Raw genomic sequence first — 18,298 nt, forward strand, 5'->3', positions numbered from 1 at the left:
AATGTAACCCAAAAGAATGGAGGGATAGGGCACATATTGTGAATGTTAGTGCATGTTATAAGCTTTAGTCAAATCTAGTGTTTAAACCACAACTAAAACTAAAAAATGAATAGACACTAGGTGGTAACACATAAGTGTTAACCATATTATTCTTCATGTATTTTATAAAATAATTATTTCTAAACAATTCCATTTTTCATGAAAGTAAACTGCAATCCACAAAAGAAACTTAAGGGTCATCAGAGTTCACTATAAAAGCATCAAAGGTACTATGTTTCACACTGAACTATAAAACTGAACAAAAATAACTAGTGATACGTATAGCAGCATCTAAAACAGCCAACATCATGTTTCAAATCGCTTTGGAGCAGCAAATCAATCATCAAACTAGTATATATCCAAGACTGTTCAGCAACAAAAATATTATAATTAGCTTGAAATAGTTAAAAGAATATCCAACCTTTCTGATCATCACTGAATCACAAAATTTTGGCCCATTTAAACTATTTTATGTCTCTCTCAGAATCTGAAACAAATTCATTTGATTTCATTGTTCAGCTAAAAATATACTTACTTAATATATATTATAAAATATCTATAAGTAAAATAACATATAAAGAAAATAAATACTACTGTCTATAAATAACCCTAGATAAATTTCTGGCATACACCTTTTTAATATTTGTATACATATGAATATATACACATTCATAGCAACTGTTTTTTGAATAAAATTGGTATTTTATTGTGCATGACAGCGTATCATGAGTTTCCTATTTCAATAACTTTAAAAGATGACTTTTAGTGTTCATATAAATTTAATATTAGGATATATCATAATTAATTTAACCATTAATGGTTTTTTTAATAATCTTAAATTATTTTTAATCTTTTATTATTTCAACAAATACCATGAAAATAGCCTTATATAAATTCATATAAACATCCCTCATTATTTATCTGAGGATAAATTTCTAGATATGAAATCATTGAGTGAAAGGGTATAAACACAAATATTATTACAACACCGCTTTCTAAACTGTGAAACATTAAGCCAGAACACATCACAGCCTAGACATACGACTGGTAAATGGTCTTACGTTAACATCAAGTATTTCATCCAATCTCCATGACAGCCCATAGAAATTAAAGCTCCTTTAAACCAACAAGAAAATCATTTTTAAAAAAAGGAAAATAATTTAATTCCTGGCTCAAGTGAAAAATAAAAAGAACATCATGAATGGTGCTTGAGTTTATTTTCACAGGCTTCTAAACATTCACCTGGCTTAAGACAATGGGTCCACCATACAGTGGTGAAAGTTCTTTGAATACTAAAGAAAATGTAGGAAACTGTCAAAATTTTAAAATACAGTGAAACTTCTTTATAATGTTTTCCAGGGGTAACATTACCTAAAACATTTGTTCAAAGCAGGAAAGTAGGAAGGTTTTTATGTGCCTTAGAAAAAACCTTTTAAAATGATATCTGAATATAAGATCAACAGGAAAGACACCATAATCAAGTTTAACTGCATTTCCATTTTAAACATTATTTTTAAAAAACCCATAATACTTACTTTGTAAATAGTGCAAAACCATCAGTACAAGACTATAGCTGCTTAAAGTACCGCGACTGGCATCATTTATATCATGGTGACTGGCCCACTTCTTAATCACCAGTACTAACGGACGAACTCGATTTTCAACTGAAAGTAAAATTAAAACTTAAAAATGGTAAAAAAGACATTTCTTCTTTCAAGTTTCTTTGAAAGTTTACATTATTTCCCAACTCCATGCCAATAGAAAGAGCAATCCCTACTGTGATTAAACATTTTGCTTACCATAAATGTCTTATTTCTATATAAAACATACTTTAGTTACTTTTTTAAAATTACCAACTATCAAAATTCATTTTACTGAGCTATATATAACACTGGTGGTATGTGATTCAGTGTAGTAACACATTGCATATATACGAAAGTGAGACATATTGTACACAAACATAATTAAAGAGGTGTCACACATCTTTATAAAGGAATAAAGGATAAACAGAGAAGGTAATAATTATCTGAAAATAAAGACAAGAAAACTTACGGTATGCATAAGTTCTAAGAAGGAATGTGTTTCTTATTCCAACAATATTGTTTACATTCAAGTCGAACTCCACACAACTATTTTCAAAAAAAAGATAAAAATTTTAGCTCAAGTACAAATTTAACTAACTCCCTAGTAACTGAATTTATATCCATCCATTCATCCAATGATACAAAATGTCATGGGCCCAAAGACAACTTTTAGTATGATCTGATGTTGAAAGATATGTATTATACCAGTAAGGCTCCTATTACTCTTAACAAAAAAAAGTTTTCATTTTGTAATACTTTTCAGATAAACAAAACTGTATGACCAAACACATTTCTGGGCAAGTTATCCCACTGTTATAAATTCTGAATCAATTTTGAATGACAGCAACATTTGCTTTAAAACAATAGGAATGAAAAGCCAAATAAAGTACAGGTGAAAAATAAAAGCTCCGTCTACACTTTATTTTCTCTCCAAAAGGGTTACTAAATTATAATATCATAACAAATTTGGCTACTGATGTCTAGTAAAAACCTTTAAGAGCCAAACACATAACAGAAGAGACACTTCTTTCAAATCAAAGGTATCATGCAATTCAGAATTTAGAAAACACATCAATAACAATGGTATATATAAAGAACGGCTAAACTCAAAATGACTACTTAATGCATAAGTAACAGGCTCATTAACTATCAGGTCAAACTTCTGTACAATGAGTCTTTTTGTGAAAAGTGCCTTAAATAAAAGCATAAAATTCCTTTCTATAGCTTTTAACTGTAAAATATGAAATATACTATTTCAGATTTTCTTTGTTATGGGAAAAGAAATCCTATAATCTTTCAATTATCCATGCATGTTAATAAACATGGATAGTGATATTAAAATGTCACATGTATTTGGCTTTGGGAAACTTACAGTGTAACAGTAGAGTTACATTCTTTACTTGTGCTTGTACAACTCTAACACTGAAACCAGTTTGCACTCCCTCTATGTAACTTAAAGAGGGAAAAAACCAGTTAGATGGAAACTGGTCTGCAACTAAAAACTTTCCAAAAATATGAATCCGGAGCTTAAAAAATATCCACAGTGCTTTTCTTCAATTCTACTTCTGGAAATATTGAAGTAATCCTTAACATGGAAAGAATTTTATGCTTATTTAAACAGGGAATGGTTAAGTTAATGACAGTAAATCCACTCAGTGAAATACTGTAAAGTGATTGAAAATGAAGCCAGAAGATATTCAATGATTCAAGCATTCATGCCATATTGCTAAGTAATAAAGTATGAGCTCAATTTTACTTTTAAAAGCTCTTATGCATTCATATGCATAAAGAAGAGACTGAAAGGTTTTTACACCAAAACATTAACATCAGTTATATTTGAATGATCAAAATGCAGTTGTTCCTTTTTCTTAATGATGCATATATAGAAGGATGATAAAATGGTCCTTATAAAGAACATTTAACAATGAAAAAACCATGTATGATAATCTTAAATTGAAAAAGAATAGAATTGTTTATATAATTATAGCTACAACCATTTTTAAAAACAATTATAATCAGTTAATAGTTTTATTTATATTTACTGTTTTATTGTTTATATTACAACTACAACCATTTTTTAAAATGATTATAATCAGCTAACAGTTTTGTTTACATATATGTTTTATCTCCCTATATCTTTGTGCTTTAAAAACACTCCACCATTGAAAAAAATAAAGTTCCACTGTTACTTGAGAGAATTTAGTAAATCTTCATAGACTGGATGGATGTTTGGATGAAGGAAGGGCAAACTTTGAGCCATCACTTATCTAAAGATTTGTTTAAAAAAAAATATATATATATATATATATATATATATATATTCAGTCAGTTTTGATTATTTACAGTAGTTATTTTCCACACAGTGATCACAAACACTGAATTAGTGGTTACTGAGCCACTGCTCCTAAGGGAAACAAAGGGTTAGGTTTCCAGGAGCCCCTAGTCACATCTTCATCAGCCTATTTCTCAATATGCCTACAGTCATATTTTCATCAACTGATCAATATGTAACCTTGTTTTATGTAAGTTTCTATTTAAAGACATTTAATACACTGTTCATTCAATAAAAGTGAAGTCACTGCAGAGCACTGCTGCTGCTGTTAAGTCGCTTCAGTCGTGTCCGACTCTGTGCAACCCCATAGACGGCCTCCTACCAGGCTCCTCTGTCCCTGGGATTCTCCAGGCAAGAACACTGGAGTGGGTTGCCATTTCCTTCTCCAATGCATGAAAGTGAAAAGTGAAAGTGAAGTTGCTCAGTTGTGTTTGACTCTTAGTGACCTCATGGACTGCAGCCTACCAGGCTCCTCTGTCCATGGAATTTTCCAGGCAAGAGTACTGGAGTGGGGTGCCATTGCCTTCTCCATTGCAGAGCACTGAAGAAGTAAAGTTGCTCAGTCATGATTGACTCTTTGCAACCCCATAGGCTGTAGCCTACCAGGCTCCTCTGTCCATGGGATTTTCCAGGCAAGAATACTGGAGTGGATTGCCACTGCCTTCTCCAGGGGATCTTCCCGACCCAGGGATCAAACCCGGGTCTCCCGCATTGTAGACAGACGCTTTACCGTCTGAGCCACCAGGGAAGTCCGAACTCATCCCTAAATAAAATACATCTAACACACCATTAAGGCACATCACAGCTTTGTGCACAAAATGTCTATACCACCTCAGCACAATGCTGGGAGGTCATTTTAAACAGCAAATTCATGCACAAAAGCACAAAACTGTGAAAGACACACTAACTAATCTGTGAAAAGGAATCTGTTCAGCATATGAGAGTTGAAACAAAAAGACAAGTGTATCATACTGTTAAATTCATTTGGGAAGATGTACATCAGGTGACTCAAAATTTTCCCACTCTGTGCAGGTTTATAAAATCATAAAAGTGTTACAAGTATTAATTTGGGGGGTTACAAAATAAATTTTATCAAGTAGGCAAAATCACAAATATAGGATCCATGAATAATGAGGATCAAGTGTATATACCTATATAAATTCCAATAATAATGCCTATACGAAATTCAGAACCCCAACTATTAATAGTAGAACATGTAGATATAATTATACTAGTAACAACCTCTTTTGATATAAACATGCATCACATTTCATGAATTAAGATATGTTCTCAAAGCATATTACATTTCCAAAAGGAAGAGATCATTTAAAAATCTAAAATACTATATTCTTTCAGCTATGAATAGTCTCAAATATTCAAAATGTCAACAAGAATAGCTAAGAGAGTTAAGCATGAACAACAGCTCAGACTATTTCAAAAAATCATCTAAGAGAACAAATTATTTTCAAAAACTAATGAAGCTATTATGGAACAGCACACCCTCCTTAATTATCTACCTCAGAAGAACACCTAAAAATTACCTAAAGCAACTGAAAAAATTCAGTAATTACTTACCTGACTTTATCCCTGAACTTCACAATTGGCACTTTTGCTCGAATCAACTGAGGTCTCTCAATGTAACTAGCTGAAAGATAAAAGATAAAATGGGTATCTGTAAATGTTTCTGAAATTCATAGTATTCCAATGAACATTTCTTAAAAGTAGTATTTTACTTAGCTAAAACAATTTAAGAAAATACAGTCTTTGAGAGAGAAAGCAAAGACAAAAGGACATTATCAAATTCTTCTAAGACTGGAACTTCCAATACCATGTAGAGGGTTTTACATATTAATACGTTATTTTTAGAAATGTGGTCTAATACCTAATAATACCTATAAAGAATTTCATCAGAGCATTATAGGAGAAATATCTAGGCCAGCAGCAGGGGGATAGCTAAATTCTGCTACAGCACATGGAAGATACCATGGCAGTCAAAAATCATATTTACAAAAAGTGTTAAATGTAGAAATGCTGGCAACATAATACATGGGACAGTGAAAAATTCAAATAAGTATGAAAAAAACATGTATCAAATTTTTGTACTCTACCAAACTTAAATACCAGGTGTTAAAACTAAAAATTTTGTTATAATGCTTTTACCACCAAAATTATAATAATATCTATCAAGCTTCAAATACAATTATGTGCAGGAATTCAATGAGGTATAATGAAAAATAAGATTAAGAGTTAGAAGTAGTAAAGGCTCAGACACCAAAAAGCTATACTCCTCAGGCAAGTCACCAAACACTGATTACCCCTTAATCTGATTATTCCATTATTAAAAACACTAATCAAAAAAAAAAAAAAAAAAGAAACCTTTCATTTGAAATTACATGACCTCTAAGGTCCTTTTCACTTTTTATATTTTATGACTTTAATAATAATTATTAAAAATCCACTTAAGGTACGAATTTCTCCTTTATTTTACAAATGCAAAATTCAAGTCCACTGAAATAAATTTCTTGATTTCTTTCCTACAACTGATAAAAATTGTTGTTCAAGGGCAATAACCTGTTATGTGACTTTGTATTTTCCACCTTAAAGTCTTAACACATAAGAAATATTTGTTAAATAAATGGACAAATAGTCTATCCAACATCACACAGTTAGTGTGACTTCAAATGTCCACAATATTCTGTGGAAGTTTAAATTATTTGAGATGGCTTAACTTTTGCATTAAAATCTGCTTTGTCAGCTTATTCAAAGAGTAAAATCTTATGATAAAATGGCCTAAGTCACTAATTTTGCTTTCAGTTGATATATTTGGGCTTTGGGTTCAGTGATCATATTTTTAAACCAAGTAAAGATGTCTACCATTGCAAACAGATGAGATGCTCTCTTCCTCACATATAATTAAGACTTGTATATTTCTTTTGGCTTTTGAGATACTCTGCCCTGCAGTTACTTACATTCATGCTTTAACTTTCCTAACAGCGTTCAGCTGTTTGAGGATAAACTAAAACTTACACATCTCTGAATTTCTGACTACCTTCAGTGGGACAGCTTGCAAGTAGAAAGAATTGTCAAATAAATGGTTACTTTAACTAAAAGTTAAATTTACTTGGGAAAAAGAATCCACATTATACCTAATCTCACCAGAAAATAAAACAATTCTTATCAGAAAATAAACACAGTGAGACATTATAAATAGTTATGTCAAATGACATATGAACGTGAGGCATGTCAGACTTACAAAGTCTAGTACAGAAGTGTTTGTGGACTAAGGTGAGTATATGCCGTGCTTCAGTCTTCTGATTTACCTGAAAAAAACACTGAAAAGTTAAAAATAAAGTTTTTTCATTATCTTTCTAAACTTAATGTTTTATTTTCTTAATGTATCTCAACAAAAAGAAAACATATAAAGTATACTTTTCATTGGAGTTATTTTCCAATATACAGTAAATTGCACTATTTAAAAGTCAACCTTTATGCTATCTTTAACATTAATATTTCTAAATCAATTTCTGATTTTAAACTTTAAAGCACAACTTTAAAAGAAATATTTTAACAGGTATATGTCATTTTTTCCTTTAGTATAAATGTACAAAAAATAATCTGCAAGGAAATATAAACAGAATTTTAACTTTCTGTAACATGTTTTATTTCCCTATCTAGATTGTGAGTTGCTTAAAAATAAGGTTCAAATCCATGGTGTTTTGTTGTAAGTTGTGACAAACATGATTCAGACATGTGAATAGAATGGAGGATTAAAGGTCTGTCTAATCAAAGCTATGGTTTTTCCAGTGGTCATGTATGGATCTGAGAGTTGGACTATAAAGAAACTGGGCGCAGAATTGATGCTTTTGAACTGTGGTGGAGAAGACTCTTGAGAGTCCCTTGGACTGCAAGGAGATCCAACCAGTCCATCCTAAAGCAGATCAGTCCTGGGTGTTCACTGGAAGGACTGATGTTGAAGCTGAAACTCCAATACTTTGGCCACCTCATGAGAAAAGCTGACTCATTGGAAAAGACCCTGATGCTGGGAAAGATTGAGGGCAGGAGGAGAAGGGGACGACAGAGGATGAGATGGTTGGATGGCATCACCAACTCAATGGACATGGGTTTGGGTGGACTCCAGGAGTTGGTGATGGACAGGGAGGCCTGGCATGCTGCAGTCCATGGGGTCGCAAAGAGTCAGACACAACTGAGCGACTGAACTGAAGTATAATCTAACTGTATGAGAGAAAGTTTTAATTAAAACTCTAGTATTCTTCATTATTTTTATTATTTCTGAGGCTTTTCTTTTTTCAGTTTTCCTTTATATGATTTCAAAGCCTAGAATGTATCAGGAGTTTCTTTCCTGGAATAAATCTCTTCCTGATTTGCAGTAACTAGAAGTCACTTTTGTTACTGGATTAACATGAACAATATTACCATTCAATAGAGGCTTTTTTATTTTTTAAGAGGTGAAATACAAGGCATATTAAAATTACACTGAAATTAATCTTCGGTAATTCAGAAGAGACTTCAGCATATTCAAGAGGCTGCTCAGGTGAGTTTAATAAACAGCAATTTTTGTGGAACTAAGGACATACAAGAGTATCAGTTAACAGGAAATTCAAATAAATGTAATAAAAAATAAAATCTGGTTGCTAAGTATGAAGAAACAAAGTCAAAATATCAGAGATAATTACTTTAAATCACAATAGTCTTATTTTACATTTCAGAGAAATCTCTTTTAATTCCCAAAATAAGAACTACAAATCCCATAGTACTTTCAAGGGAAAAATAATACAGATTAAATATAGAATCACTGAGAATTCAAATGGAAGGAAATAAATCAAGCAGATAAAAGACAAACTCTTCCTCTTTGCTGCATCCTGGTAACATACCCAACCCAATGGCATTTCAAAATAAAGATAGAACTCTTTAAAAACACACAGTGAAACTGCCTCACTTTAACAACTTAGAAATAAATTAATACTACAATTTGTTGTTTTTTGTACATGCCTTAAAAAAAATAGAAGCAGCAGCCTTTCCTGACTTTCCTTGAATTACTATAAACAAAGAATTTAAAGAAGCAATTAAAACAAAGTAGGGTTTTTTCCCTCAATGACTTTTATATGAAATTTCTTAAATGACTTAACATGAGAAACACACTTAGAATAAATGTTTCATTACTTACTGGTTCCTCTTTAACAACTAGACATAAGTCACCATCACTGCTCCGAGTACCAAATCCATTTAAAGAAGACCCAACTAGAAAAAGTCTGCTTTCTAGGGAAATAGAAGAAAATTGTAAGGTTTTACTTAAAATTAAAATAGGAATGCATATAATTAAAGAGCATGCAAAACAGGGAAACATACGTGGAAATAACAGTTGAATTTCTCTCTGCAGCTCCGTCCGACAGAGTTCTTTCTTCTTTAAATCACTTACTTGCTGCTGACATGCTTCAAATAACTCCAGTATCTGCTGACTCAACTTGAATGCACCACAAAAAAAGTAAAAATTTCATTCAGAAATGTAAAAGTTACCAGCATATTGAGAAGTATAAAATTACTGACAGTATTTTTAAAATAAATATATATTATCTCCTTAACACTTTCTAATACAAAATGACTACTATTCAAGTAATAATACTTAGAATCTGAAATAGTTAACAATTTTTACATAGTAAAGCATCATTGACAAGTCACAGATAAAATAAATACATATTATCTCCATAACACTTTCTAATACAAAACTACCACTATTCAAGTAATAATAATTACTTAGTATCTGAAATAGTTTACAATTTTTACAAAGTATCACTGACAAATCAGAGAATTCATAATGAGTATAATTCATAGGTCCTCATACTATAACCTTTAGTTGCTGTTTTTATATAGGACATGAACTAAGAATGGTTTTTATATTTTTAAAGGGTTATAAAAACAAAACAAAACAAAAATATGCAACAGAAACGAAGTCTACAATAATCTACTTTCTGGCCCTTTAAAGAGGGTTACCCATCCCCTGGTATTCATACCATGAATACCAAATAAAACAGACTTCAGAAGAGAAGTCCCTGGTGGTCTATGCTCATGCAAACCACCCTCTTTCCTGTTCTCATAGCACTGCCCTGAGCCCTGCTTTCTTGTGGCCATCTACCGACAGATCTCCCTCTTTATCCCCCTTTCCAGTTCATATTTCCCCCTCCAAATGACCTCTTGCCATCACCATAGGTGACTCCCTTACCTACAGTGGGCTAAGTATCATGACATACTCCCACCATTGCAACATCTTTTACTCCAATATTTTTCATCAATGTTACATAGATATAACATGATTATTACAATAAAACAGAACTTCTCTAGCTTTGAAATTTTAAATTCCAGTATACAAGATAGGTTTCAATCTCCTGACCAATTCTCACATCTTCTTAAGAACCACACAACCCTGGATTCTCTTGGATCCTCTCTTTCTCCCAACCCAACAGCACCTGAAATAGCATGATCTCCTTCCCTACCCAGTCTATACCCCACAATGCATCCCTTGAACCATTCTCTTTTATCATACCTTAATATTATACCCCCGTCATGCTCTAACAAAATCCTAATTTTAGGTTCACTATAAACAACCACCTTCTCTGCTCCTTTTTGTGAGTTCCTAACTGGAAAAAAATTTTAAAATCACAAAACTGGTATGCTGCAAATTTACAATTTAAAAAATAACCTTAACATTTAACCCACAGCATCTCTCAGCAATTACTTCAATGTCTCTGGTTAGATATTGCTTCCATTTTTCACTATCAGCATTCCAAAATGTTTATAGCTTTCCTCAAGTTTCCTACACTTACCTCACTTCCTTCAGCAGATAACGTCACATTAAAGTTTACTAAGAAAACTGAAGAAACCAAATGTGACATTCCTCAGCTCCCAACTACAAACCTGCAAACTGCTATCTGAATGAAACCTCACCTCCCTACCTCTCCTGTCAGATAAACTGTTCTGTTTCTTGGTCCAAAGCTAATCCCTCTATCAAAAATACTTCTGTATCCACCCCTTTTGGTCACCTCTGGGGCACAAATATTCCATCAGTTTTTTGACCTGTCTTTTGCAATTTCAACCTCTCCCTCTCCAGGACTTTCTCCAAGTCCATGACCAGGCACAAGTCTCACTCATCATTTAAAATACTTTATCACGTTTAGAACACTCATTTTAAAAAAGCAGAGGCAGTCAGGATAACTTGGCAATGAAAGAGACATAATTTTTTAATATCCTTAATAACCATCCTCCCAAAATGCTACAGACCCCAGTTTGATCCCTGGGTCATTAAGATCCTCTGCAGAAGGGAATGGCAAAGAGTCAGACACGACTGACAGACTGACAAAAATAGACTAAGTAACTAGGAGAAAACAAACATATCAAACCATCCAAAATAAAAATGGCCAAAAAATACAGCACAATTGACTACATATTACTCATGAATTCTAAAATAATGCAAGTTAGGACCAAACACCAACAGCAGCAAGACCCACATGGTATCAGAAACATGACAAGAAGAGGAGAGGGATTTGGGACAGCCCTGGAGCCAGAACAAACAGAAATCAAACTCCCTAGAAGTGCTACCTCCCACCCCCTCCCTTAAATGGACAGTTCCAGTTCAGTGTAATAAAACAGCAACTGAAACTCGCAAGGGGTTTCACAGGCGACAACTCACAAGGCAAGAAAGGCAAGAAAATCACACAAACATCAGGAATCTCAAAACTAACTGAAACTCCTTTCTAAGACACAGCAACATACCAAGCAGAAACTACCAGGAAGAGAAATCTAAACTAAGCAGTACAGAGTCACTGGGGTAAAGGAAAGAAAGTCTAGAATAAGAATGATTCTGCCCTCCAAAGGACATCTGACGATGCTGAGAAAGAGTGGTTATCAGTCATCATACTTGGGGGAGTGGGCACCACAGGCTGAGCCAGAAGGCCACTGTCTATCCTACAACGCCCAGGACAACTCCCTGCAGCAAAGATACCTGACCCACAGTGCTAATACTGCAAAAAGTGAAAAACCCTGATCTAGATAAAGCCAGAGAAGGAAAGGAGGAAAGGTCTCAGAAGATATATTTTTGAACACTAGATCACAGCAGAGGATTCCCCCCAGCCACAAACCTAGCAAAAAGCTAGCTTACCCAACCCTCATCTAAAAGTAGTATACTGTTGTTTACTCGCTAAGAGTTGTGTCCAACTCTTTGAGACCCCATGGACTAGAGCTCACCAGGCTCTTCTGTCCATGGGATTTCCCAGGCAAGCATACTGGAGTGAGTTGCTATTTCTTCACCTGGGGATCTTCCTGACACAGGGATAGAACACGCATGGCCTGTTTGGCAGGTGGATTCTTTACCACCAAGCCACCTGGGCTTCCCTAAAGCCATCTTCCTTAAACATAAGTAACAGAAAAGAATTGGAATCTCAAAAAGAGAGGTGAGAATGGGAGGACAGAAAAAATATTTGAAGAAATAATGCCTAAAAAGGATTCAAGTCAATTCTCATACAAAGTTTTTGTAAGAAAAATGCAAAGAGTAACATTCCTACAGATAATGAAGCTCACCAGAAAGACATGTTCACAAAATGAATGAATATTTTAATATAATATGCAGAACCAAGGTTTTCTCTCTCATTATTAATTTCCTAAAAGGATAACTGACTATAAAGCATACATAACTGAAAAAAATTGGAAATTTACATTTTTAAAAATTATCAAAAGCCGCAAAAACATGAAATACCTAAGACTATATTAAAGATATATAAAACCTATACTCTGAAAATTATAAATATTGAGAGAAATTAAAACATCTAAATAAACAGATAAAACGGTAAAGGATTTAACATACCCGACACTTGTAAACTTAGCCACAGAGCTACAGTAATCAGAAGAGTATGACCCTGGGAAAAGGACAGGTAAAAAGGTGACAAAAGAGGATACCGAAATATTTATGAAATGCTATGATACCTGGAATTTGCTTCCAACTACTAGAGGAGGGAGGTATAGACAAAATAAGATTGGTCAAATGTGGGTAACTGTCCAAGCTTGGTCATATGAGGATCTACAATACTACATTCTATTTTCTTATATATTTGATACTCTCCATAATAAAAAGCTTTTTAAGGCATTCATATTTACAAAAAGATTTTTAAAAGGTCTCCAGTTACACTGGTTAATCTAAAATTTTAAATGGCACTTGAATAATTAAGTTTTATTTACCTAGAGCAGAGTTGGCAAACCTTGACCTGTAGGCCAAAAACTGCCTCTGGTCTGTTCTGTAGGACTAACCAACCAAAACGGATTCTTACATTTTTAAAGGATTGCTTAAAAAAGAAAGAAAAGGAGACAGGGCCCACGTACTTCACATGTCTAGAATTTATTAATTGGCCCTTTATCAAAAAAGTTGTGTCAACTCCTTGATTTAGAGAAGCAAGCAGATCAAAACTGCTGTAAGTCAGAATATATACTCTACATCTGTTGAATAACAAAGAGAAAAATTTCTTGGGAATTCCCTGGAAATCAAATGGTTAAAACTTGGTGCTTTCACTGCATGGCTGTGCCCAGGGCTCGGCTCAATCCCTGGTCAGGGAACTAAGATTCCTCAAGCTGCACAGCACAGCCAAAAAATAAAATTTTTTCATTGGAATGACTATGTTCATGTGGAAACACTCACATATGAAAAAATTTATGATTAGGTAGAAATTGTGAAATTCCACATATTTGTTCCTCTCCCTTTTCTACGGTTCTGGGAAGATTTCGTCTCTCTCAAGTAGTATAATGGAGATCTAACAGATTTTTATACAAATAAATTTTCCTTCCTGTCACATTATGGATTCATATTGTCAAATTATGTTACTGTATCTTAGAATAGATATGTAGAGTTCAGATGAGAAAAAAACACAAAAAGAAATGTACATATATGCTGAAACAAGACTTAGAGATATTTCAAAAGATGGCTAAATGGCCTTATAACTGGGAAAAAAAGAAGAATGTCTGATATGAAATCCTGGCTAAAAATCAAGCAAAAAAAATACTTAGATCATATATGTAATAACAAGCTGACTATGCATAATGGCATTTCAAAAACTTTTTTCATTTCATTCAAAAGTAAAATGTTCCTTGTTTTCCTTAGTTTAAAAAAAAACCTACTGCAACAAAGTATCTGTAAAACAAATTATTCTTAAAGTTGCTTAAATCTCTGTAATACTACAGTTTAGGCTGCCTGCCAGATCTAATTACTTGAAAATTACTTGTAGAAGATATATTTCTCACTGTATGTAAAAATTATATCTTTGCAAAATTGCATAAGAAAGTAAGTTTCCTAATAAAAGCAAGAGAATTCCAGAAAAACATCTATTTCTGCTTTATTGACTATGCCGAAGCCTTTGACTTGTGTGGATCACAAGAAACTGTGGAAAATTCTGAGAGAGATGGGAATACCAGACCACCTGACCTGCCTCTTCAGAAATCTGTATGCAGGTCAGGAAGCAACAGTTAGAACTGGACGTGGAACAACAGACTGGTTCCAAATAGGAAAAGGAGTGTGTCAAGGCTGTATATTGTCACCCTGCTTATTTAACTTTTATGCAGAGTACATCATGAGAAACTCTGGACTGGAAGAAACACAAGCTGGAATCAAGATTGCCAGGAGAAATACCAATAACCTCAGATATGCAGATGACACCACCCTTATGGCAGAAAGTGAAGAGGAACTAAAAAGCCTCTTGATGAAAGTGAAAGAGAACAGTGAAAAAGTTGGCTTAAAGCTCAACATTCAGAAAACGAAGATCATGGCATCTGGTCCCATCACTTCATGGGAAATAGATGGGGAAACAGTGGAAACAGTATCAGACTTTATTTTGGGGGGCTCCAAAATCACTGCAGATGGTGACTGCAGCCATGAAATTAAAAGACGCCTACTCCTTGGTAGAAAAGTTATGACCAACCTAGATAGCATACTCAAAAGCAGAGATTACTTTGCTGACGAAGGTCCGTCTAGTCAAGGCTATGGTTTTTCCTGTGGTCATGTATGGATGTGAGAGTTGGACTGTGAAGAAGGCTGGGCGCCAAAGAATTGATGCTTTTGAACTGTGGTGTTGGAGAAGACTCTTGAGAGTCCCTTGGACTGCAAGGAGATACAACCAGTCCACTCTGAAGGAGATCAGCCCTGGGATTTCTTTGGAAGGAATGATGCTAAAGCTGAAGCTCCAATACCTTGGCCACCTCATGCGGAGAGTTGACTCATTGGAAAAGACTCTGATGCTGGGAAAGATTGGTGGCAGGAGGAGAAGGGGACGACAGAGGACGAGATGGCTGGATGGCATCACTGACTCAATGGACGTGAATCTGAGTGAACTCCAGGAGTTGGTGATAGACAGGGAGGCCTGGCGTGCTGTAATTCATGGGGTCGCAAAGAGTGGACACGACTGAGCGACTGAACTGAAATGAACTTAACACAGATTTAAAATATTAAAATACTTTTTCCAAATATCAATATTCAATTTTCCAAAAAAATATAACCTATCCTCAAAAGAAAGAAAGTGAAGTCACTCAGTCATCTCCGACTCTTTGTGACCCCATGGAGTGTAGCCTACCAGGCGCTTCCGTCCATGGAATTCTCCAGGCAAGAGTACTGGAGTGAGTTGCCATTTCCTTCTCCAGGGGATCGAACCCCGGTTTCCCACATTGCAGCAGACACTTTACCATCTGAGCCGCCAGGGAAGCTCCTCAAACTCAAACCAAATTACTAATAAGGCTATCACTGTCTGAGATCAACACAAGCCACTAAAGACAAGTTAGGTACGGATTTAGAGTCAGAAAAGTTTTTAAATGAGCCAGTAAAGCTTCAGGTATAACTTTTACATGGTATTCTCAGTAGATTCTCCATCTGTCCCTAGAAGCTGGGTCCCCATGTAAAAGAAAGTGAATAAACCTTTCAGCTGGGAGTATCAAAACTTGATCATTTACTACAATACATGAAAAAGAGCAACAGATTTTGGCTAAACGTAAGTGCCATCTACAAACAACAAACACAAAATAGTAATGAGCTATCAAGATAGAAGAAATAAAGCTAAATATGGTACAGAAAACAGGCCATTAGGTCACAAACACTTCAACAAAAACTGACAATTCCTCAGGTTTCTCATTGCCACATTCTTTGTTAACATGAAACTGTAGGAAAAGCTGGTACTAATTACTGAGTAAAATAAAGCTAGATTATGAATTAAAAGTTTAAATTCATTCTTGATGCTGAATTCCTTTTCTCTTCGAAGTAAATAGAATCAGGAAAACATCATGCTGAAAACAACCCACTCCTTACTAGTATGTTAAAGTACTGTTTTTTTGTATGGCCACAAATTAGAGCCTTCTTAATTCACCAGCTAATACAATGATTAGGCAGTCTGAATAACTGATTTTTTTCCCTGAAGCCTGATTGTTTTTAGGCACATACAATTACCTGACCTTAGTCAAGAGAAAATTGCCTAATAAAAGGAGGATGGAGAAAACAAAGCAAGCTTTCATTTGAGGATCTCTAGGGCTGAGACTTGGTCTAAATTTTCTACATGAATCTACATCTCAGTGGCTTTAAAAATCTGACTGACACATACATTATAAAGATAGAGCCCTAAGAATAAATTTAACCACTGAGGTAAAAGAGCTGTACAATGAAAACTATAAAACATTGATGAAAGAAATTAAAGACTATAAATAAAATGGACAGATACCCAATCATGGATCACAAGAATTAAAATTATTAAAATGTCCATAGTATCCATAACAATCTACAGATTCAATGCAATCTCTATCAAAATTCCAATAGCATTTCTCACAGAAATAGAAAAAGCAATCCTAAAATGCATATGGACCCACCAATGACAGAACAGCTACAGCAATCTTGAGCAAAAAGAACAAAGCTGGAGTAATGACACTTTCTGATTTCCAATTCTATTACAAAGCTGTAGTAATCATTAAATAGTATGGTACTGACATAAAAACGAACACACAGACCGGTGAACATAACAGAGAGTCCAAGAAAGAAACCCACACACATATGGTTAACTAAAGGGTGTCAAGACTACACAACAGGAAAAGGACAGTTTTTCAACAATGTTGAGAAAATTGGATATCCACCTGCAAAAAGATGAAATTGGAGCCTTATCTTACAACACACACAATAATCAATTAAAAATGAATAAAGACTTAAATTCAAAACCTGAAACAGTGCACTCCTGTAAGAAAAGATACGGGGAAAGCTCCATGATCTTGGTCTTGACAATGATTTTTTGGATTTTAATACCAAAAACACAGGCAACAAAAGCAAAAATCAGTAAGTAGAACTATGTAAAACAAAAATATTTCTGTAAAATAACAATTAAAAAAGAGCGAGAAAGAAAAGAGAAAGTGACATACAGAATGGGGGGAAATACAACTCTAACAAAAATACAAATGATCCAATTTAAAAATGGACAAAAGACTTAGAGACATTTTTCTAAAGAAGACATACAAATGGTCAACAGGTACATGAAAAGATGTGCAGCATTACCAAGCATCAGGAAAATACAAATCAAAACCACAATGAGATATCACTTCACACGTGTTAAGATGGCTATTACCAAAAGGCAAAAGGTAAGTGTTGGCAAGGATCCAGAGAAAAGAGAATCCTTATTCACCACTGGTAGGATGTACATCGGTACAACCATATCGGAAAACAGCATGATGCCTCCTCAAAGAACTAAGAACAGAACTACCATGTGTTCCAGCAACCCCGGGACTGGGTACACATCCAGAGGAAAAGGTGTCTATCTCAGCAAGGTATCTGCGCTCCCAGGTTCCCTGCAGTGTTACTCACAGTAGCCAAGATGTGGAAACTTAACTGCCCACTGACAAAGAAAATGTGAGGTGTCTGTATACATGTACACAATGAAATATTATTTGGCCTTAAAAAAAAAAGGAAATTCTGCCATTTGCAACATGGATGAATCTGGAAGACATTAAGATACATGAAATGGGCTAGACACAAAAAGACAAACAGTGTATGATTTCACATGTGGAATCTAAAAAAGTCAAATTCATGGTAGCAGAGAGTGCAATGGTAGTTATTACTGAAGGGAGCAGGATATGGAAAATGGGGAAATGCTGATCAAAGGGTATAAACTTTTAGTTATAAGATAAATTAGATATGGAGACATAAAGTACAATATGGTGAATACAGTTAATAACAATGTACAGAACACTTGAAATTTGCTTAGAGAATAAATTTCAACTGTTCTGACCACACAAAAAAATAAAATTATGTGAGGTGATGAATGTTATTTTGATT

At 34.3% G+C, this 18,298-nt stretch overlaps 1 protein-coding gene across 15 annotated transcripts in view; it reads right to left on the reverse strand.

Annotated features, from left to right (window-relative positions):
- TENT2 (terminal nucleotidyltransferase 2) overlaps positions 1-18,298 on the reverse strand; it is a 63,884-nt gene that overhangs the window by 26,641 nt on the left and 18,945 nt on the right. For 5 of the 15 annotated variants that reach the window (XM_040225892.1, XM_040225891.1, XM_040225895.1 and 2 more), the window contains 6 exons: positions 9,322-9,436; positions 9,140-9,231; positions 7,208-7,274; positions 5,530-5,599; positions 2,092-2,168; positions 1,575-1,703 (listed from right to left, as the gene is read on the reverse strand). In XM_040225892.1, coding sequence (XP_040081826.1) covers positions 1,575-1,703; positions 2,092-2,168; positions 5,530-5,599; positions 7,208-7,274; positions 9,140-9,231; positions 9,322-9,436 — 550 coding nt within the window. Of the gene's footprint in view, positions 1-1,574; positions 1,704-2,091; positions 2,169-5,529; positions 5,600-7,207; positions 7,287-9,139; positions 9,437-18,298 lie in introns of all 15 variants that reach the window. The other 10 variants (XM_040225882.1, XM_040225880.1, XM_040225885.1 and 7 more) reach the window with 3 other exon arrangements.

Source organism: Oryx dammah, unplaced genomic scaffold, assembly GCF_014754425.2.
Source record: "Oryx dammah isolate SB20612 unplaced genomic scaffold, SCBI_Odam_1.1 HiC_scaffold_26, whole genome shotgun sequence".
Lineage (NCBI taxonomy): Eukaryota > Metazoa > Chordata > Mammalia > Artiodactyla > Bovidae > Oryx > Oryx dammah.